Source organism: Artibeus jamaicensis, unplaced genomic scaffold (genome assembly GCF_021234435.1).
Source record: "Artibeus jamaicensis isolate MK-2021 breed Jamaican fruit bat unplaced genomic scaffold, CSHL_Jam_final contig_233, whole genome shotgun sequence".
Classification (NCBI taxonomy): Eukaryota; Metazoa; Chordata; class Mammalia; order Chiroptera; family Phyllostomidae; genus Artibeus; species Artibeus jamaicensis.
Window position 1 is genome coordinate 46,039,434 of NW_026521486.1, and position 23,464 is coordinate 46,062,897.

At 35.2% G+C, this 23,464-nt stretch overlaps 1 protein-coding gene across 1 annotated transcript in view; it reads left to right on the forward strand.

The window, feature by feature from the left end:
* ARID2 (AT-rich interaction domain 2) overlaps positions 1 to 23,464 on the forward strand; it is a 155,855-nt gene that overhangs the window by 87,324 nt on the left and 45,067 nt on the right. The window contains exons 7-15 of the mRNA XM_037162322.2: positions 4,169 to 4,235; positions 4,322 to 4,572; positions 4,902 to 4,998; positions 5,094 to 5,303; positions 6,141 to 6,308; positions 14,013 to 14,094; positions 15,965 to 16,099; positions 16,698 to 16,894; positions 17,106 to 19,954. Of these exons, the coding sequence (XP_037018217.2) occupies positions 4,169 to 4,235; positions 4,322 to 4,572; positions 4,902 to 4,998; positions 5,094 to 5,303; positions 6,141 to 6,308; positions 14,013 to 14,094; positions 15,965 to 16,099; positions 16,698 to 16,894; positions 17,106 to 19,954 (4,056 nt within the window). The remainder of the gene's footprint in view (positions 1 to 4,168; positions 4,236 to 4,321; positions 4,573 to 4,901; positions 4,999 to 5,093; positions 5,304 to 6,140; positions 6,309 to 14,012; positions 14,095 to 15,964; positions 16,100 to 16,697; positions 16,895 to 17,105; positions 19,955 to 23,464) is intronic.

Here is a 23,464-nt window from a genome sequence, read left to right on the forward strand (position 1 = left end):
CTGCTGCCCCGCACAGGCTTCCCTGCTCACTGGTTTCTCCGCACGCACAGAGGCGCCAGCGACCGAGTCAGCCCGCGCCTCTTCCCTGTGCGCTCCCATAGCTAGATTGCGATCAGCGCCTTTGGCTGCTTGCGCACCGCGCACCACCCGGGAATTTTTTCTTGCCAACCTGCTCCGCTGCTGGCTTCGCTTCTCTTACCGGTTTAGCTGAGCATTTAGTTGTCTTTGGACTCCATATTGTTGATTTTCCGTGTGGCTTGGTTGTGATTGTTGTTAAAAATAGTTGTTCTTAAATTTGGTTGTGCATAGAGGCAAGGTGGTTCCTCCACCTACGTCTCCATCTTGGCGGAAGTCTCTCATGCTTTTAATAATTGTTATATATATATGTATTCAGAGTATTTTAAAAAGATAAACTTTACTAATATAATTTAAATTATATATAATATATAAGCAAATATAAATATAACTTAATTAAATAAGTTATAAATTGTAAATTAGATATGTATGCACATACAAACACACACACCTGATAATTCTAATACTTAAGCCTCTCGCAACTCTTAATTCTACTAACCGACTCAAAGATTATTCCTTTGTGTTTCATAATGCTGGTTTATAAATTTCAGTGGACTCATTATGTGGGATTTTTTTTACAGATTTGATGAAGAGTTTATTTCTCCATTTCAGTGTTGCATTTGCCAAAAACCTGAAAGGAAATAACTGATCAAAATGGCTTTGTATTAATTTCTTTATTGGAGATTTTCCAGTAACTCTGATAGTAAAGTGAAACCTATGGGGGTAACAGAGCCAGGCTAGTGGTGAAATATTTAGGGGGTTGTGTTAAACTCAGAGCTTAAATAGTGACTGTCCATTTTATCTACTGCCCCCTTTTTTGAGGTTATTATGCTGTCAAATTCCTCACATGATAGGGAGTTGCATTTCAAATTTTCCTACTTCACAACTTGACCCAAAGTTCTATATCTCATCTCACCCCACCCATTAAAAACAAAACTTCTTGCCCTGGCTGGTGTAGCTCAGTGGATTGAGCACAGGCCTGTGAACCAAAAAATCCCCGTTCAATTCCCCATCAGGGCACATGCCTGTGTTGCAGGCCAGTTCCCAGCAGGTGCCAGTTCCCAGCAGGGGATGCACCAGAAGCAACTATACACTGATATTTCTCTCCTTCTCTTCACTTCTAAAGATAAATAAACAAAAATTAAAAAAAAATAACAAAGCTTCTTGGTTGTAGTAAGGCATATTATTTTCTTAACTTCAGAATATTGGTAATTAAATTGGTAAGATGCACAAAATGTTTATTTACATATTTATATATTCAGTCACAGAGCAGAGTAGGGGCTCTCAGTATAATCACTAATCACATGAAATCAAGAAGACACAAATAAGTTAAGGATGATTACATGATCACTTCTATTGCACATTTTCATTAATTTCTGCTATTTGTATCTCTGTATATGCGTTGTGTTTAACTTGCTACACTATTTCTAACTTCTTAGGCTAAATTTTTCTAATACATTTAAATCCATAAAATTTCACATAAGCACACTTTTAGCTTTTTTCTTTCCATTTTGAAATTTCATGTTTTTATTATAACTCAGTTTAAAATCTCTTCTAATTTCCATTGTGCTTTCCTCTTTGATACATGAATTATTTGAAGGGAATTTTCTTAATTTCTAAAAACTGACATTTTTTAAACTTTCTTTTTCTTATTAATATATGACTGAATTTCACTATAGGTGTTACAGCTTTCTGGTCCATTAAACAGAAGGTATCTTTTATTTTAAGTGTACTTTTTGGGTGGTCTGATATCAATATATTAGCTTCCATTTGGTGTGTGTTTATATGGTTTATATTTTACTTTCAACTATTCTTATTCTTAATTTTTTAGATGACTTGTAAATAACATGTGGTCTGTTTTTTCAGTGTGAAAAACTTTGTTTTTAAATTAATATACTTATTCCATTTACATTAAATGTAATTTTGGTGTAATTGTGTTATTATGTTTAAATTTACCATGTTTTGAGTTGGTTTCTGTATGTCCTGCCTATTCAGTTTTGTTTCTTTCTTTTACTTTCTTAACCTTTTTTAAAATTGATTTGACTGAGTATTGTTTATTATTTCATTTTCCATCACTGAGTTTAGTGTTTATACACTTACTTTGTTCTCTCATTGATTACTCTAGAGATGATAATTTTAATTTTAATTGAGTAAATTACTACTTTTACTAATGTATACTTCTTAGATAACACAGCAATGACTCCATCTCGATTTATTCGCGTTGATTTAATATACTACTTTTTGAGCATTGCTTTATTCTTTTAGGCTTCTTAAAGTAGAGTCTTAGATCATTGGTTTTAAACTTTTCTTTTTGTTTAATATCAGCATATAAAACTATGGATTTTCTCTACAAACTGCTTTAGTTCTGTCTCACAAATTTTATGTTGAATTTTTATTACCATTTAATTCAAGATATTATCTAATCTTCCTTGTGATTTTGTCTTTGATTCATGCGTTATATAGAAGTGTGCTGTTTGTTTTCTGGCAGTTCATTTTCAAACTAGCTTTTATTACCAGCATCATTCTCATAATTATTATTATTACTGGTGTTTAATCATATCCATTGTTGTCAGAGAAGATATTCTATATGTTTTCAGTTCCTTTAAACTTACCAAGACTTGTTTTAGGGCTCAGTATATGATCTTTCTTGGGGAATATTTTGTACGACTTGAGAAGAATGTGTGTTCTCTTCTTGTTGTATGTAGTTTTTATATCAGTTAAGTCAAGGTGGTTGACAGTATTGTTCACGGTTTCTCTATTATTATTGCTTTTCTATATAATTATTCTATGATTTCCTGAGAGATGAGTGTTAAAATTATCAACTGTAATCATTAATGTTTATATCCCCAAAAGTTCTGCCATTTTTTGCTTCATGTATTTTGAACCTCTGTTATTAATTGCATATGCATTTAGGATTATTATATTTCCTTGATGATTTAGCTTTTATTTGTGATCATTTTGAATTTCATGTTTGATATCTTTATTATTTGAATTTTCTGTGACCCTTTTTTTCTTGGTTATTGAACATTGTCTTTTTTCGTCATACATCTAGGTTTTTTGTTGTTGTGAAACATTTTTATCTTTTTTTATTTTTTGCAATGGTGTCTTTTGGTGGTGAACTTTCTTTCAAATTAGTGACATTAACTGCAAAATAATCTAATTCCCAGAGTAAAATACAATTATTCTTTAAATATATATACCGGAGGGTTTAGAAGTAAAAAGTGAACCATTCGAAGTGCCAAGAAGCCTGTGTGCTTCTTTATGACTACAGAAGTAACAAAATATGTAGTTAAATGGCATTGACAAGGGGAAGTTAAAGTTCATTTTGTATAGCTATATTGGTATAAAGGCATTTGTTCCTTGGCCTGGGAAACAAAATCCATTAAAAATAGATTTTGACCATTTTCTCTCATATATGGAACAAAAAAACACTTTGTAGGTAGCGAAAACTGGAAAGCAGCTGAAATATCTGTGTTACCATATCAGGAACACATCACTTCACCACTTGCTGTTCGGTTTTCTTCTAGATACAGATTTACTAAGTCCCTGTGTCTTGGAGTGTCTATAAACAGGAGCACTGTGGTTATGTGCAATTTACTAATGGGATTGATGACTATTCTAATTTTGATGGGCATAAACCCTATTTGTAGATATTTTTCATAGCTGTAAAGTGATCTGAAAATACCTGATTTATATTGTTGGCAATGTCACAGATGCTGCTAATACTATTGTGGCTTGTTTTCTAACATTTGGAGTTGAAGGAAATGCTAAATTTTAGTTAGAGGTTAATGAACACAAAGATGTCATATTTCCCCCATTCAAGTTTTATATATGCCCTAAGTTCTTTCACAAACATTTTAAGGATTTATGGGTCCCAAGCTAAGACCCCCCCCCCCCGGTACAGAATGGTGTGTTATTGTATAAGTTCCTGAACTATAGAAAATCAAATATTTGTGTCAGTGAATACATAAAATATAATGATGTCTGTGAACTAAAAAAAGTAGAAATGTTTTGTTGTATGTGTGACCACTTTTAAGTAATAGAATAGTTGTTTCAAATTGTCAGAATTAAGCATAATAATTTCTCATTATAGTTTTGGAAAGACATTGTTGATGATAATGAAGTACGTGACCTCATTTCTGACAGAAACAAGTCTCATGGTAAGTCAATGAGAAAAAATTTAAGAACTTTAAAATATCAATAATAATGAAATATTAATGAGTAAAATATATTTTTTCTGTTGTAGAAGGTACATCAGGAGAATGGATTTGGGAATCTTTATTTCATCCACCTCGAAAGCTGGGCATTAATGATATTGAAGGACAACGGGTACTTCAGATTGCAGTGATTTTGCGAAATCTTTCTTTTGAGGAGGGCAATGTTAAGCTCTTGGCAGCTAATCGTACCTGTCTTCGTTTCCTATTACTTTCTGCACATAGTCATTTTATTTCTCTAAGGCAATTAGGCCTTGACACGTTAGGAAATATTGCAGCTGAGGTAAGCATGTGACAGTAACTTAAAACAGTTTTTATAGTTAGTGACAGTATTTACTTTAAAATCTTACAGTGTGGCATTATTTGCCATATTTATAGAGTATTCAGTGTTGACGTATACATAGTTTTTGCCTAAAATGGTATTATAGAAGTATCAGACACTTTTGTGGGAAAGAAGTATTTGAAATGATAATCCAAATTTAGTTATGGCGATGTTTACAGTTATTAGATTTTTTAAAGTTATGCAGCATTATTCTGTTCACTTTTATTAAATGTGTAATGTCCTATACTGGAAGAAGCCTACCTCAATAATAGTGTCCTTTCTTTTTCTAGCTTTTATTGGACCCTGTTGATTTCAAAACTACTCATCTGATGTTTCATACTGTTACAAAATGCCTGATGTCAAGGGATAGATTTCTAAAGATGAGGGGTAAGTGCACAAACTTTTTATCATCTGTCTGAAGTGCACAAACATTTTATCATCTGTTAAAGATAGATACATTTTTATGTATGTATGCTTTTCAGGCATGGAAATTTTGGGAAATCTTTGCAAAGCAGAAGATAATGGTGTTTTGATTTGTGAATATGTCGATCAGGACTCATACCGAGAGATCATTTGTCATCTCACTTTACCTGATGTGCTGCTTGTAATCTCAACACTCGAGGTGCTATATATGCTCACAGAAATGGGAGATGTAGCTTGCACAAAAATTGCAAAAGTAGAAAAGAGTATAGGTAAGTCTAAACTAAAGAAACATTTAAGTTATTTTCTTTATTGAGGAGAAAAAGCGTAATGTGGTGCTGTATCAAATCTCAGTTGATATTAGGGGCTTACTGTTTATTTTAAGGAGTCATTATCCTTTCAGACACATTTGTTTGTATTATTCATTCTGCCTGTTTTAGATGAACAAGAAACTTCTATCATAATAGAGACCAGGATGTATGTGACTATTAGTATTCCCTATTCCTTTTTTTATTTCTATTATTCCGTATGAAATTTGAAATCAGCAAAACTATGTTTAACTCTCTGGGGCGCAGGTCTTTCTGTTTCACATTGTCAGCTGCTGCTATTAAGTAACTAAAGCTGAGTGAAACACACTTCCTTCTGTTTCTATTGCTGGTAGTGGTACTACCCTTAAACCAGGGAACTCACCTCCATCATGGATTGTGAGTCATAAATATACTCACTAAAGTATGTCGTATTAACATTTTACTCAGTGATTCAAATTATTTCTTTCATATACATACGAAAAATGAAGACTGTAATGAAAAATACTATTGAGAAATTAAGATGTCACTTTTATACAAGTAGTTCCTGAATCTGGCTACACATCAGAATCACTTGGGAGGCTCTTTTAAAATAAAGATACCTAGCCCCTACTCCAAAGCTACTAAATCAGTTTTCAGAGAGTGACCCCAAAAATCTTTTGAAGATCCACAGATAATTCTAATGTATAGTGATTTATAGGCTGGCATTTGAGAAGTACTATTATGCACAGCATTAGTTTTTATGCAGTGTGATTGTTTTATAATATTATTGATTGATAACTATTGGCATTTAATTTCTTTTAGACATGTTAGTGTGTCTGGTGTCTATGGATATTCAGATGTTTGGCCCTGATGCACTAGCTGCAGTAAAACTTGTCGAACATCCAAGTTCCAGTCATCAAGTTTTATCTGAAATTAGGACACAAGCTGTAGAGCAAGTTCAAACCCAGATCCATGTAGCATCTGCCCCAGGTTAGTGCTTTTATATATTCTTTTTCAGTATGGTTATTGGTGTATAAGATTTAATGCTAAGGATAAATTTAAATATGCACTATGGGGAATTGAGATTTTATAGTAGTAGGGTGAAGGAGAACTTGAGTATGTACTTTAATTTCTTAGATATTTGTATAGGAGCAGCAGGATCAAGGTGAGAACAGAAAGAATAGTGTAATAGAGAAATGAAGTTAAGCAGAATTTTGAGGAGTGTGAGGGATTAGATTAACCACTTTGAGAACGATAAGTACCCCAAATGAGGTTCTTAGGATTCTGGTAATTAGAAATTGATAAGGCAAGAATAGCGCAATCATGTATTATGTTATAATTTGCTCAGATGGTCATCAGAATACATAAATATAATATCCCCATAATATTAAAACTTGAACTAAACTGCAGAATCAGAGCCCAGAATCACATTTGCTTATGTACACAAACACATAGACAAGCATGTATACGTGTACTTTGCACCCTTCCTGGAGTCCCTTGGGTCAGTTCTATTTAATATTTTTATTAGAATTCAGAACTATCTAATAACCAGCATTCTCTCCAGTGTTTGGACTTTTTTCCTGGCTGAGTTATTGTTTTTCTAGTTTAGCAGTCTCAGCCTCTTTGTAGAGTGCTTTCTGCATCTTCATTTGTCCTATCAGAAACAATTCATCTTTTATCTCACCTGCTCTCCTACCTCTCTTCCCAAGACATTTCTTTTTACTTGCATTTTGTTTTTAATGGAGGATACTATTTTCTCAGTTTATTTTACCTCTTACTTTACAGGTAATCTGGAAACTGTATGGCATAACTTCTCAACTATGTGGCATAATTTCCTCAACTTCTTAATCCTCTACTTAAAAACTTGTTGTCATCTGAACTTCATTCTTCAACTTCATTTTGTCTCAGCAAGAACTGTTAACCTCTTCTGAATCTGTGCTCTGAATATCAGTCTTTCCCATTTTCTCATTCTTACGTCTTAACATCTTTTGTTGCCTGCTTCTTCCTTTCGTCCTAGAAATACATTTATATCTTTCTCAATGCCCCTCACTACCCTTTAAACAAAAATGTCATTATCCTTAAACTACCACATTCATTTAATCACCAAATCTTGTTGAGTCTTCCTAAATACCTGTGCCTCTTCAGTTGCCAGGGCCTGTGACTCAGTTCACACTCTCATATCTCTCCAGCTATTTTATTGTCCTATCATTTAATCATAGTCCCAATATCTCTTCTATGCTAGTTCATAGAATCAAAATTATGGTAGATACTCTTATTTACTCACAGTATGCAGTATGTCACGTATTTCATTGATTTCCATTATGTTCTTCTGAAGTATATGGTAGATCTGTATCATATATATGCATGTAACTTACTTAAATTCATCCAACAGTCTGAACAAATAATAGAAGGCAGGAAAAAAATAGATAGTTTTGACTAATCTGCTCAGTGAGCTTTCACCCACAGGCAGTAGATGTCAAACAGCCAGTGCATATTGGGGGATCACTGGTCAGAATACTTCATGGTTTTTTAACTTAAAGAAGAAATGAAATAATTTATATTGCCAGTTAAGTGAGTGGTGGAGGTATATGTTTATCCTCCCAAGAAACTGAAGATTAAATTAATTGAGGGCCATGGAGAAACTATCCAACCAAGAGAGAAATTAGTAAGTTACTAGTGGTACACTGAACTATAATGAGCTTTTTCAAGAATATTCAAGGGTATTTTCAATGAAAGCTGCTATTTTTTGCCTTGTCACTACCTGTGAACTTAACAAAGGAACTCACCCACGACCAAAGATTTGGTCCCTCACCTGACAAATGGACAGTTAAGTTTATAGCTTGCTCATATAATAGGTCTCTAAGGACTAAAAGAGTTCATTTTTCATCTGGTGAGCACTTTATTACTTGCTCATTATGAATGACAGCTTTTTAGTTTTTTTATTAAGTATATTTTATTGATGATGCTATTACACTTGTCTCATATTTATCCCTTTGCCATTCTCCACCCAGAAACCCCATTCCCTCTAGCAGTTGTCCCCTTAGTTCATATCCATGGGTCGTACATATAAATTCTTTGGCTTCTCTGTTTCCTATACTATTCTTAACCTCCCCCTGTCTATTTTGTACATACCAATTATGCTTCTTATTCCCTGTACCTTTCCCCCTATTCTCCCCTCTCCCCCTTCTCACTGATAACCCTCCATGTGATCTCCATTCCTGTGATTCTGTTCCTATTCTAGTTGTTTGCATAGTTTGTTTGTCTTTTACATACAGTTTGTTGTTATTTTACTGTTCATAGTTTTGATCTTCTTTTTCTTAGATACAGCCCTTTAACATTTCATGTAGTGAAGGCTGGGTGATGACGAACTCCTTTAACTTGACCTTATCTGGGAAGCACTTTATCTGTCTTTCCATTCTAAATGATAGCTCTGCTGGATAGAGTAATCTTGGACGTAGGTCCTCACCTTTCATGACTTGGAATACATCTTTCCAGGTCCTTCTTGCCTGTAAGGTTTCTTTTGAGAAATCCGCTGACAGTCTGATGGGAACTCCTTTGTAGGTAACTGTCCCCTTATCTCTTGCTACTTCTAGGATTCTCTCCTTCATTTTAATCTTGGCTAATGTAATGATGATGTGCCTTGGTGTGTTCCTTCTTGGGTCCAACTTCTTTGGGATTCTCTGAGCTTCCTGGACTTGTATGTCTATTTCCTTCACGAGATTGGGGACATTTTCTTTCATTATATTTTCAAATAAGTTTTCAGTTTCTTGCTCTTCCTCTTCTCCTTCCAGCACCTCTATGATTTAGATGTTGGTACATTTAAAGTTGTCCCAGAGGTTTCTAAGCCTCCTCATTTTTTTGAATTCTTGTTTCTTCATTCTGTTTAGGTTGAATGTTTGTTTCTTCCTTCTGTTCCAAATCATTGGTTTGAGTCCCGGTTTCCTTCCCTTCTCTTTTTGTTCCCTGTGTATTTTCCTTTATTTCACTTTGTATGGCCTTCACTTCTTTCTTTATTTTGTGGCTGTACTCACTAATTTCTCCAAGCATCCTCGTTACCAGTGCTTTGAACTCTGCATCTGATATGTTGGCTATTTCCATGTCGCTTAATTCTTTTTCTGGAGTTTTGGTCTGTTCTTTCATTTGGGCCATATTTCTTTGTCTCCTCAACTAGGCAGCCTACCTGTGTTTTTGTGTATTAGGTTGAGCTGCATTGACTTCCCCTGTCAACACACCAGTTATGTTGTAAGGGGTAGAACCTTCCATATTCACCAGGGCAGTACAACCCACTTTGCCGCTTTGTGGCACTGTATGTAGGGCAGGGGTTAGAGAGGGAACAGTGCCACTTGATTGTCTCTTGCCCCATTTCCAGTCACTATCCCCACTTCCAGTAAGCAGCTGCCACCCTTCTAGCTGCCGCCCTGGAGCTGATTCTCAGAGTGGGTTGGTTTGTGTATGTTCTAGGACCCTGTGTGCCCTTTAAATGGACTCTTCTGAGAGACTTTCAGTTTCTTCCACTGCCCAACTCCCCACTGGTTTTTACAACCAGATTTTATGAGGCTTTATTTTCCCAGCATTGGAATTCTGGGCTACGCAGTCTGGCCTGGCTGGGATTGCTCATTGCCAAGTTGCCCCTCCTGGTTTCTCTGCCACAGGTGAATGTGGGACCACCCATAATGTCCAGCTGCCACCCAAGAGCTGCTTCGCTGCACCACGTCACATCCTCTCCACCCCTCCTACCTGTCTGGATGAATGTTTCTTCTTTAAATCCTTAGTTGTTGAACTTCCATACCATTTGATTTTTCTGGCATCTCTGGTTATTTTTTGTTTTTAGATCGGGTGTTATCCTTTTTATGGTTGTGCAAGTAGGTGAAGCGAGTCTACCTACACCTCATCTTTGCTGGAAGCTGTTTTTTAATTATTTGATTAGTTACTGTTTATGGTTTGGCTCTCTACATGCCACACCCGCCCACCCCACCCCACCCCTCTGCCCATGCCCTAGTTTGTTTAATATTGCTTTCTTAGGGAATGGTCACCTTTAAAAGTTTTTCCTCACTTCTTCTCCTCACTATGAAAACTTAAGTAATTCTTCACCCATTTTTAGGGTGAAGTTAAACTATGATGACATCTAAATTTCTTCATCATAGTTTATATAGTTACAAATAATATCTTTTTGTATATTAAATTGGTTTTAAAGTAAAAATCAAATGTTTTGTATCCAGTGGAATCTTGATACCATGACCCATTTTTTAAAATACAGACTCTTAATATCAGAAATTTTATGATATATCTCTTTCTCTTTGAACTCATAGCCATCACCTTATCAATACTTTTCAGCTATAAATGTAGACATTTTAATTTAAGTTTTTCAATTTCCTGTTACTTTATTAAACTTTTACATTTTTATTTTATAATTACAAGTTTTAGTAACATAGTACATCAAACAACAGTAAATATGTTGCAAATTTTTATAAATAACTATGAAATAAAAAGTAAAACTATTGGAAGTACATCTCTTAATGAGATAGACAAGGCTTTTTTTCCCTAGTTCTCTGCAGCATGTTCTTTAAGTGTGTCTAGCAATGAATATTTTTATTCTTGAGTTCAGTATCACTTTTATCTGTTCTTATTTCTTACAGACATAAGTTGGAAACCTAGTTCATATCAATAAATAGATGAAGATAAAACTTTAAATTTTTTGAACTTCATTAGAATTATTTAAAATTATTAAAATTATATTTAAGATCTTCTGACAACTTATTCTGTGATTTTGTTGAAATCAAAGAATTAACAATACATGACTCAGAAAAGTGTTGCTTAGTCATTAGAAACATTTATTGAAAATATATCAGAAAGATACTATCAAGATAAGGCTATAAATCATACTTGCTTCTCTTTTACTCGGTGTACCTTGTGTAGTCTAATACATTATTTATGAAGTGTCAGCCCAGTGGCTTTAAACTTCATTGTGCATCAAAATCACCTGGTGGGTTTGAACGTCGGGTTTTAGGCTCCATACCCTGAGTTTCTGATTCAGGTAGACTTGAGAATTTTCATTTCTCACAAGTTCCTATGAGATGCTGATGCTGCTGGTCTAGATACTGTACTTTGAAGACCACTGAGTTAGGAAACTTAAAAATACTGTTCCTTTTAAAACTAAAACAATGCTTTTTGATAAAGTGTTTTTACCATGTGCTTTGAATACATTTTTGTAAAACTTTGGTTGGGCACTGCAGATTTAACTTCATTTGATTATGAAAACTGTCTGCTATATAACCTATCTAATAAAGGTAGTGTTTATTATTAAAAGTATCTTACTTAATAATCAACCTTGCTTTCTGTTACTTAGAAAAAGCCCACTATTTTTTCAGTCCAAGAAAATATGTTAATGTGCATTCTTACCTTCCTTGCTTCAGAATTCTGTGGTAAAGTTGCTATGAGATTGTCATCTGAATGAAATAAGATGTCACCACCTTCACTATTTCCTTAAAATATTCTCTGTGCTTTATTTTACATGAGATTCTGTCTCAGAAGTAATAGGTACTCTTTGGACAGTAGTCCAGGGTTAGAGAAGGGAAGGACATTCAGCAAGAATTGTCATCATTCTATAATATAGCTGAATTCAGAACACACCAAAGGGCCAAAATACCTCATTTCTAATGCCTGACATTGCCTTGTAATAAATAAAACACCGAGATAGAAAGGAAGCCCTACTATAATACCTTGGTTAAAAGGAGGCTTTGTGGACACTATTGTTTCCGATTCTCCCTTGGGTGTTCCAAGGGTTTTTAAATAATAACAACAACTAACATTATAGTGCTTACTATTTACCAGGCATTGTTTTAGTGACTCACATATAAGCTCCTCTAATCCTCATGACCTATGAGGGCAATGTACTATTACTTTTTTCCATTTTTAAACACAGAGAGGTTAGTTAACTTTCCCATAGTTGCATAGCTAGTGCTGAGTGATGGAAGTCAAGAGCCTCTCTGGCTCCAGAGTCACGCATTTAACCATAATCCTGCAGTGCTATTGAGGATGGGTGAGATTTAAGACTTTCTGTTCCAAAATGGTAGAAGAGCAATTATCAAAGAGTAGATGATACACTCAGGCAACAGTTGTCAGAAGTAATGTATATAAAAGTTGAGTATCTGGAAATTGATTCTTTTTAAAGTGTAAGTGCCTTCGTGTCCTTTGGAAGGTCTCAGAATATCCTGAAGGAAAGTTTCTTAGTTTGTAACCAACTTTTATAGTAATATATGTTCCTGGTTTATATTTATACTTTAATTGTGGCTACATCATTCTTCATTATATTTGTAAAGTTATGCATAATTTTTTATGTTTCGTGCAAATTGGTTGTTAATTGATTCAGTAGATTTTAGCCTAAGTAGGGTATACTCTCAAGGTACAATTGATGGAGAAAATTGATTTTTACATTGGTTCAGACCATAGAAAAGTATTTACTGTGACAGTGTCATTAAGTTAGGAGTAGAGGAAAAGATAAGATGAGGTTGCACCAGGAAAATAATTTTGGTTCTAATTACATTCTGTTAAGAAGCAGCATATCCACAGTATGGCCTGTGAAATGAGTAAACCTGGATTCAAATCCACCACTCATAAGTCAAGGCTTTCCAGCTACACCAGCTCTGCTATCTCCATCATGTGTTCCTTTGTGAAAGTAATCTCTGAGTTTAATTTTTTCATCTGGAAAACGGGGATAATTAAATTTAGACCTATACATAATATTGAAACATATAATATAAATGACTTAATGCAGAGTAAATGTTCATTAAGTGACTGATACTAGCTTCTAGTCCAGTGAAAGCAGGAAGTGGAATGTGGGAGTGGGAGGGGGTTGGGGACTGATCATCAAACAAAGGTCAGAATTGCTTCAGATCATTCACAGATTTGGCCGTTCTGTGGAGTACCTCTAGTTCCATTCACTTAGAAAGGCATTTGTGCTGTTTTTGAGGGTTCTGAGAAGTTTTGCTAAAATGTCATCTGCAAGAAAGTGGTTATACTTTATAAGTGTAAAAACTATAAAATCATGCTGATTCAGTAGTGAAATAGTATAATTTTAAATTTTAATATAAACATGTAAGGTTCATATTTATATTAACTCATTTTTCATGTTTTTATTAGTTCCTTTGTTATATAGCATAGCATTTCAGCTTTATGTTCACCTAATTTCAGAAATTTTACATATGCCACTCACAGCGTCAGTATTCATCTTTTAAATTCAGAAGTGATGTAATTTCTGATACAGTATGCATCTGTAACTAAAGTGTCAGGTGCTTCTTACATTGAGCTGTGTGACCTTGGGCTAATTATTTTAATCACTTTGAGTCTCAGTTTCCTTATCTGTACCCATCATACACAAGAATTAAGAAAGATAATGTAAGTAAAGTATTTAATCTACGGTCTGACCCTTGGAGAAAAGAATTTATATTAGCGAATATAATCCCTATTACTGTTATTTGAATGATTGTGAATTTAAAAAATTGTTCAAATAAACCATCTAAGATAGTGCCTGGTATAATGCATGCTCCATTATAAGTTTTTTTTCAAATTTGTACATTTGCATTGTGTTTATACACCTTTTTAAAAGATACTCATTGGTTCAGTGTCCATGAACTAAATATGGTATATAGTGACTAAATTTTTTAAATGATATAGCTAATGTATTTCTTTCTTTAGCTTCCAGAGCAGTTGTAGCGCAGCATGTTGCTCCACCCCCAGGAATAGTGGAAATAGATAGTGAGAAGTTTGCTTGTCAGTGGTAAGTTGCTTATTTCTATTAAGGCTTTATCCTTGAGAAGAATAAAGCAAAAAGGAGCAAAGGAAATGTATTTCAACAGTCATCCAAATATTTTATCCTGTATTTCTTTTTAATTAGAATAGAATATCATTTATACTTGAAAGGACAATATAAAACCACTTCACCTGTATTTTGGAATAATTTGAAAGAAAAATACTTATCAGAATCTCCAGAATTATGTCTTTGACTGGAATTTTATTGAATTACACCACTTTTCAAAGTAAAATTTGTGTGAAAAAGTTATTTTTGACTTTGTAGAAAATAAGGTTTGTTGAATTATAGAATTTGTTTTTCTTAAATTAATGTTTTATTTAAACTGAATTGGACTGACTTTAAGAAAATAAAGCCAGATTTTGTTGTTAAATGTCTCTTCTTTTTCATCAAAAGCAAAATTTCTTATTCATTGCTAGTTAATTTTTCCTTCTTGTGAGTAAAGAGAAACTAATCAAATGATAGTTTGTCTATAATAAAATAAGCAACTTTGAAAACAGTATTTTTTGAGAAGATTGAATGGTTGTATCTCAGCCATTTTCTGAAAAAATAAATGTAAACTTGGTTTGATTTCATTTTAGATAGTTACCTCCACATTATTTTTTAATTTTAACTTAAATTCTTTAAAAGATTAACAGATTGAAATAAAGATTACTTTCCACTGATGTATTAATTTTAAAATTTTCTTTCCTTGATCCCTTTCTGCCATTTTCCAACATTATTTCTCATTCTATGCTTCCTTCATTCTGTTGTTCCATATTTTTGGTGCTTTCACATCTCTGTTCCAATGTCAATTTTCTCTAGACTTTTCTACTTAAATCAGGTTTATAATTTAAAATATATCTAATTATTTGCTTTCCTCATTTCTGTATTGTCATAACATTACCCTTTATACTTGATGAATCTCTTCCAACAATGTTTTGAAATGTTTATCTTCTACGTTGAGACCAAAAAAGTTTTTGGTCTCCAATTTTGAAAGCTCTGCCCTCAAAGGATTATGGAAGTTGAAAAAAGTACATATCACATCCAATGTAAAGTATGTGGTGTTAGGTATAGGTTTGGTCTTATAAAACTCAGTTGCATATTTTTGCTATTTCTGGGGGGAAGAGGAGAGGCTTGGTTTTTTAGCATACTCACTATTTGATGCAGTTTATAAGAAACAGCTGTATGTTGACCTGTTATGTATATAGAGAGAGTCCTAGGATGAGTCCCATAAAGATAACTAGGCCTCCAATCCTAACTTATAAATGGAAGTCTCTCTATGAAAAAGACAAGCTGAAGTTTGAATTAATTTGTGCAGCATTAAGACTAGAAATCTATGAAGTGGGGATTGGGAGTGTGCAGCATGGCGAGTATCACTTTAGGGAGTAGTTGGAAGCTTGGGTAAGTTTTTTCTGAAGGAACTTCATCCAACAGCCTAACAAAGTTTAACTTCAGTTTTTCTTCCATTTTCCATATCTCCAGTAGCTCATCATTGGGAACTTCTGTTATATTTTGATTATTACAGGACAGGAACCTGAGTAGATATTCACTAAATAAAACTATTTATTGTAGAATATTTGTTGCTTGCTCTCACTGAGATGTGAGCACAGTTTTTATTTTGTTGTTAGAGATGTTTTGCGTCACAATAAGTACAATTAGTTAATCTCTTTTTCTGATTTAGTTTAACTGAAACCTAGCATGTATTTTTGCTAATAATATGTGAAACAGTAATATTTGACAAAGCATAATTATTAGTTTATAATACATAATACATTGCCTTTAAATGGTTTTAGCATACTTAAATATAGACTCTCCTATAGTGTCTTGCATAATGCCATTTATTTTTCTCCTCTTTTAGGCTAAATGCTCATTTTGAAGTAAATCCAGATTGTTCTGTCTCTCGAGCAGAAATGTATTCTGAGTACCTCTCAACTTGCAGTAAATTAGCTCGTGGTGGAATCCTAACATCAACTGGATTTTATAAATGTCTTAGGTAGGATACATAGTCCTTAACTTTAAAGTCAGTTTGTATCACTTACCATACCTCTTGTTCTTGAGACTATACCTATAAATATCTTCACTACTTAAAATTCCATATGGTTAGGTTGTAGTATGGTGGAAGTTTAAATTCAAGGAAATTTTGGACATCACATCTGGTGTTTATGTTTGGACGTTATGAGGTTTATCAAAGATAGAGAAAGAAGAAATTAAGTTTTCTTTTTTTCTACCTACTTTTAAATGTGTTAAAGATATGGCAGCACTCTCTTCAAATATTAAGGCTCTTTGACATTTTGCCAAGTTTGTAAAATAGGCATTGCCTACATGCAGCTTTTTTGTTCATTGTATATGCAGTAGAATTGTTTAAAACCCAACAAAGTTAATAAATGATGACTTTAAAAATTGGAGAATATATCTTTTATATTTCTTTCTTTACTTCCCACCCTTGCAGAATATAACTGTATGAATCACACTGGTTCATACATGAGTAGCAATGAATATACTGCTGCTGTGTTTGTGTAAACATTGTTAGAAGTTAATGTTTTTTTTGCTAGTGTGCTAGTTATTAAAACTGAGTACTATGTACTTTACAGAACGGTGTTTCCGAATCATTCAGTGAAGAGAGTGGAGGATTCCAGTAATAGCGGGCAAGCGCATATTCATGTAGTAGGAGTAAAACGGAGGGCTATACCACTTCCCATTCAGATGTACTATCAGCAGCAAGCAGTTTCTACTCCTGTTGTTCGTGTGGATTCTGTTCCTGATATATCTTCAAGTCCTTCTCCTGCAGGTATTAATTTGTATGGTTTTGAATATTATCAAGTTAATAAAATATATATTATATACATTAAAATATATAATTTTTCCTTGTTTTTCTAGATGCAGAGTTGCTAGATACTAACTTCTTAAAACTATTTTCACTTCTATTAAGTAAAAGAATTTCTGCGTGCAGCTTTTCAGTCACTTTATTATAAATTTTGACTTTCTTCCTATATTTTCAGGAATCCCTCATGGACCACAAACTGTAGGAAACCATTTTCAGAGGACTCCTGTTACAAACCAATCTTCAAATTTGACTGCAACACAAATGTCTTTTCCAGTACAAGGTGTTCATACTATGGCACAGACTGTTTCAAGAATTCCACCAAATCCTTCAGTTCATACCCACCAGCAGCAAAATGCTCCGGTGACCGTCATTCAGAATAAAGCTCCAATTCCTTGTGAAGTTGTTAAGGCTACAGTAATCCAGAATTCTATACCCCAGACAGCAGTTCCTGTCAGTATTGCTGTGGGAGGAGGAGCTGCACAGAGTTCTGTGGTTCAGAATCATAGTGCAGGGCCACAACCTGTTACAGTTGTAAATTCCCAGACATTGCTTCACCATCCATCGGTAATTCCACAACAGTCTCCATTACACACGGTGGTACCAGGTCAGATACCTTCTGGTACTCCTGTTACTGTAATTCAACAAGCTGTCCCACAAAGTCATATATTTGGCAGAGTACAGACCATACCAGCATGTACTTCTACAGTTTCACAGGGTCAACAGTTAATCACCACATCACCCCAACCTGTGCAAACTTCATCTCAACAGACATCAGCTGGTAGCCAGCCACAAGACACTGTTATCATAGCACCTCCACAGTATGTAACAACTTCTGCATCCAATATTGTCTCAGCAACTTCAGTACAGAATTTTCAGGTAGCTACAGGACAAATGGTTACCATTGCTGGTGTCCCAAGTCCACAACCCTCAAGGGTAGGGTTTCAGAACATTGCACCAAAACCTCTCCCTTCTCAGCAAGTTTCATCAACGGTGGTACAACAGCCCATTCAACAACCACAGCAGCCAGCCCAACAAAGTGTAGTGATTGTAAGCCAGCCAGCTCAACAAGGTCAAACTTATGCACCAGCTATTCACCAAATTGTTCTTGCTAATCCAGCAGCTCTTCCAGCTGGTCAGACAGTTCAGCTAACTGGACAACCAAACATAACTCCATCTTCCTCACCATCACCTGTCCCAGCTTCTAATAACCAAGTCCCTGCTGCCATGTCATCTTCTTCCACCCCTCAATCACAGGGACCACCTCCTACTGTCAGTCAAATGCTATCTGTGAAAAGGCAGCAGCAGCAGCAGCATTCACCAGCACCCCCACCTCAACAGGTACAGGTACAAGTTCAGCAGCCACAACAAGTACAGATGCAAGTTCAACCACAGCAAACAAATTCAGGAGTTGGTCAGCCTGCCTCTGGTGAGTCAAGTCTGATAAAACAGTTGCTGCTTCCAAAACGTGGTCCTTCAACTCCAGGTGGTAAGCTTATTCTCCCAGCTCCACAGGTTCCTCCCCCTAATAATGCGAGAGCTCCTAGCCCTCAGGTGGTATACCAGGTGGCCAATAACCAAGCAGCAGGTTTTGGAGTTCAGGGGCAGGCTCCAGCACAGCAGCTATTGGTTGGGCAGCAAAATGTTCAATTGGTCCAAAGTCCAATGCCACCCACAGGGGGAGTGCAAACTGTGCCCATCTCGAACTTACAAATATTGCCAGGCCCACTGATCTCAAATAGCCCAGCAACCATTTTCCAAGGGACTTCCGGAAACCAGGTAACCATAACAGTTGTGCCAAATACAAGTTTTGCAACTGCAACTGTGAGTCAGGGAAATGCAACTCAGCTCATTGCTCCAGCAGGAATTACCATGAGCGGGACCCAGGCAGGAGTTGGACTTCAGGTGCAAACACTTCCAGCCAGTCAAGCATCTCCAGCTGGACAATCATCTTGTACTACTGCTACTCCCCCATTCAAAGGTGATAAAATAATTTGCCAAAAGGAGGAGGAAGCAAAAGAAGCAACAGGTTTACATGTTCATGAACGTAAAATTGAAGTCATGGAGAACCCGTCCTGCCGACGAGGAACTACCAACACCAGCAATGGGGATACAAAGGAAAATGAAATGCAGGTGGGAAGTCTTTTAAATGGAAGAAAGTACAGTGACTCAAGTCTACCTCCTTCAAACTCAGGGAAAATTCAAAGTGAGGCTATCATTAGTAATGGGCCATCATTAGAATTAGGTGAGAATGGAGCATCTGGAAAACAGAACTCAGAACAAATGGACATGCAGGATATCAAAAGTGATTTGAGAAAACCTTTAGTTAATGGAATTTGTGATTTTGATAAAGGAGATGGTTCCCATTTAAGCAAAAACATTCCAAATCACAAAACTTCCAATCATGTAGGAAATGGTGAGATATCTCCAATGGAACCACCAGGGACTTTAGATGCCACTCAGCAAGATACTGCCAAAGGTGATCAACTAGAAAGAATTTCTAATGGACCTATATTAACTTTGGGTGGTTCACCATCTGTGAGCAGTATACAGGAAGCTTCAAATGTGGCAACACAGCAATTTAGTGGTACTGATTTGCCTAATGGACCTCTAGCTTCAAGTTTGAATTCAGATGTGCCTCAGCAACGCCCAAGTGTAGTTGTCTCACCGCATTCTACAACCTCTGTTATACAGGGGCATCAAATGGTAGTTCCCCACTCAGGATCGAGAGTATCCCATTCTCCTGCCCTATCATCTGACGTTCGGTCTACAAATGGCACAGCAGAATGCAAAACTGTAAAGAGGCCAGCAGAAGATAATGATAGGGAAACAGTCACAGGAATTCCAAATAAAGTAGGCGTTAGAATTGTTACAATCAGTGATCCCAACAATGCTGGCTGCAGTGCAACAATGGTTGCGGTGCCAGCAGGAGCAGATCCAAGCACTGTAGCTAAAGTAGCAATAGAAAGTGCTGTTCATCAAAAGCAGCAACATCCACCATCATATGTACAGAATGTGGTCCCACAGGTAAGTCATTCTATCCCATTGCTCTTTACAAAACTCTGATATGGAAATAATGATTTTAGGGAGAAATGTACTGTTTTTCCATGTCTTATCTTAAGCATTAGTTCATTGATGTACTCAAGCTGTGGTGCTCTTTTGTTTTTCTGGTGGGTTTTTTTTTGTGTGTGTGATGTTAAACAGTTTTCGATTGTTAACTTAGCACAGTGATTTTCAACCTGTGTACTATGGCACATGCCACAAGAATTTTTAAAACATGCAGTACCTGACTGTTTAGTCAAGGGCACTGATCTCTTTTCCCTTAGATTATATAAATTTAAAAAATGACAACAGCCAACACAATAACTGTCTGGGTGAACGAATAAAAATTATACCTACTTTCTTGGTCAGATTGGCAGAAAATATTTTTTTGGTGTGTCACAGAATTTTAGTAATTACATGTGCCACGAAATGAGCAAGGGTAAAAATTGCTGATTAAGCATGTAGTTTAAAGACTCTTTCTATTTTGTCATAAACCCAAATTAGTAATTTTGTAGACACAAGGTATAGAAGCACTTATAATCTAATCTTTGGGAGAATTTTTGAAATGCAACTTAGTGTCCTTTTTGGAGTTTGGAGTGGGGGAATGTTGTTGCTAACAGTCCTCAAAAAGGGAATTTTTGTATTTGATTTTGACATGTGGTTTTGGGGGCTGTTTTCACAGTATTTTTGTAAAAGAGGTGAATCCTATAAGAATTTTATCAAGTGTGTCCTTATTTATATACTGAATTATTAGCCTTTATTGTTTAAAAGGTATTACTATTTATAATTTTGGTTTATTTCAGCTGTTTGATATTATTTTGTGTTTTACTCCTTTGCTCTGCTATCATATTTCTGCTCTTCCTTTTTTAATACCTACTCTTCCATCTACAGGCCTTTGTAAAGAAACGTGTTTTCTAGGTTAGTGCTATTGTATTACGGGTCTGATCTGTTTTAAAGATTTTAAGGACAGTCCTATATGCTATTTCTGCTGAAACTAGGGGTTCACTCAGAGTTGTCTCTCACCTATTTCCTGGATTACTTCTCCTTCACTATTTCTTTCCTAATTATTACATATCCAGAACCTTCTGTGACTATTGCCAACTCTGCTGGCACTCTTCTGGCTTGGGTTTCTTTGTGCTTACGGTGACGATAGCAGATCTGTGGCAATTGTTGGCATTGGTACCAAATCTAGGTGTGGGGTATGAGGAGGAAACAAATGAAAGATGAAAGAAAAAAAGAGTCCCTTGCTTCAGAATACTTCACCCACTAATATACATCTTTGTTCATGTGAATGCATAAAGCTGAGTGGACAGCGCTGCTCTGGGGGCATAATGAGATTTAATTCATATGTTAGTTGCTTAGATCTATTTTAGGGTACCTAAATAGGTTGAGTGTTCTTTAGTGGATGTATGTACAGACCATAATTAATTGTGAGTTTGGGTAGAAAATACTAAATGATTTTTACTCAAACTTCTACAAGTTTTTTATTTATTAAACACTAAAAAATGTTAAATGGTGAGATGTGTAGCACGTAGTATGCATTCAGTTAATATTATCATTTTTCTTATATTTAATAATATCCCAGTTCATCTTGATTATGTGCCTACTGTTTTTTAGTTAAAATAAAGCCAAATTAGAGAAAAACACCATTACCATGGAATTGTTTATCAAACCCTATTTTTTATCTCTTTAACCTTCCAGTGCGATTATATTCCACAATGATATCTAAGTAACAGAGACATTACTACCTAAGACTAGGATCTGAAGTATTTTTTTATTTAACCCTCACAACTCTATTGGGTAAAAATTTTAATTATATTTTAGAGATGAGGTCCCAAGGTGCTAAGTAACTCACCCAAGATCACCAATATGTTGAGCTCCTATTGGTCACCACAAATATGAAGTAGTGCCATGACTGAAACCTGGCTTTGTGTGTGAAGTCAAAACTCATGTTCTTAACCCGTGTCTCCACTACTTACAAAATACCCATGTCTCCACATATATGCAAAAATGCTTTATTTAATACATTGGATTTATATGCATCTGATTCAAGCCATAAAATTAGTCCATTTTAATCTGAAAACCGGGCACCAACTTTGTAGTGTATTTAAAATAGTTACATTCATTCTTTCTAAAATTGGTATTTGGTTGACATAAAGAAATTTAAAACTTTGCAGAGAAAAAAGAGGTGTGTGTATACATGGTATTTATGAGAATAAAAAGCCAGCATTCTTCTGTATAGTACTTAGCACAGTGTGTGCTACATAGTTAGATACCCAATAATGGTGAGATGTGTTTTATCTTCCTATATAAAGGCTACAAAGTGATCAGCTGTTCAAGATGACATCATAAGTTTCCTTTGAAGTGTAGGCAGTTGGGCCTTCTAAAGAGCCTAACAGAAAACCACTTTTATTGTTCCCCAGATTCTTTAAATTTCTTTATATTCTCTTAAAGTTGCATTTTAGACCTTGGTTTAACACCCTTTTACATTGGAATTGGTACCTTAATGGGCTAGATGTAATAGAATATTTTAAATATAATTTTTAAGCCAAAACTTATTTCCACCATATGAAGGGGTCCAGGAATGTTAAGCAGGCACCTGGACCCCAAGAAGGGACTTCCAGACTTGCAGAATGATCAGAGGTAGAAAGACTGCACAGAAATGTCCCCGTAGAGAATGACCCACAGGTAATCCTTCCTAATACTATTGTTTTTATTTTTCTTGGTTTTTTTTTCATTTTTCTTTTCTTGAGTTTATTTCTTCTCACTCCCCTTAATCAGCTATATTGATTTCATTACAGGAAAAAAATGCGATGAAAAACAACAATGTATGAAAGTAAATGATACAACTATAGATTTTGTATTTTAGTAAATTTGGCTAAATAGTATAATATAAATACAAAGTAGTTTATACAAAGTTATACTTTCTAGAAGCACTTCAAGGCAGATTTTTTTAATTCACTTATAGAGAGAGAGGAAGGGACAGAGAAAGAAAGAGAGGAAGAGAAACATCAGTCATCAGTGTGTGGTTGCCTCTCACGTACACCCCACTGGGGACCTGGCTCACAACCCAGGCATGTGCCCTGATGGGGAATCGAACCAGTGACCCTTTAGTTTGCAGGCCTATGCTTAATCCACTGAGCCACACCATCTAGGGCTCAAGGCAAATTTTTTATTCATAGTTACTTATTTTCATTCTGTTATATTTGCAAGTTAAGTGCAACATACAGGATACTGTTTCTCAAAGGCCTACCCTCTTCTGCTATTTATGAATTAATGTATTCTTGAGGTATAAAACTAGATTGGCATATAAAAAAGAAAAGTGAATAACAATATGAAACAATTTTTGTTAAAATACTTCCCCAAAGCCTTATCTTTCCAGGAGTGAGTAAAACACATGTTGAATATATTTATATCTGTTAATTCCATGGTCTGATGACATGCCAAATTCTTGTATATAAAAATAGTTTAGTTAAGAATGTGTCTATTTAAAGT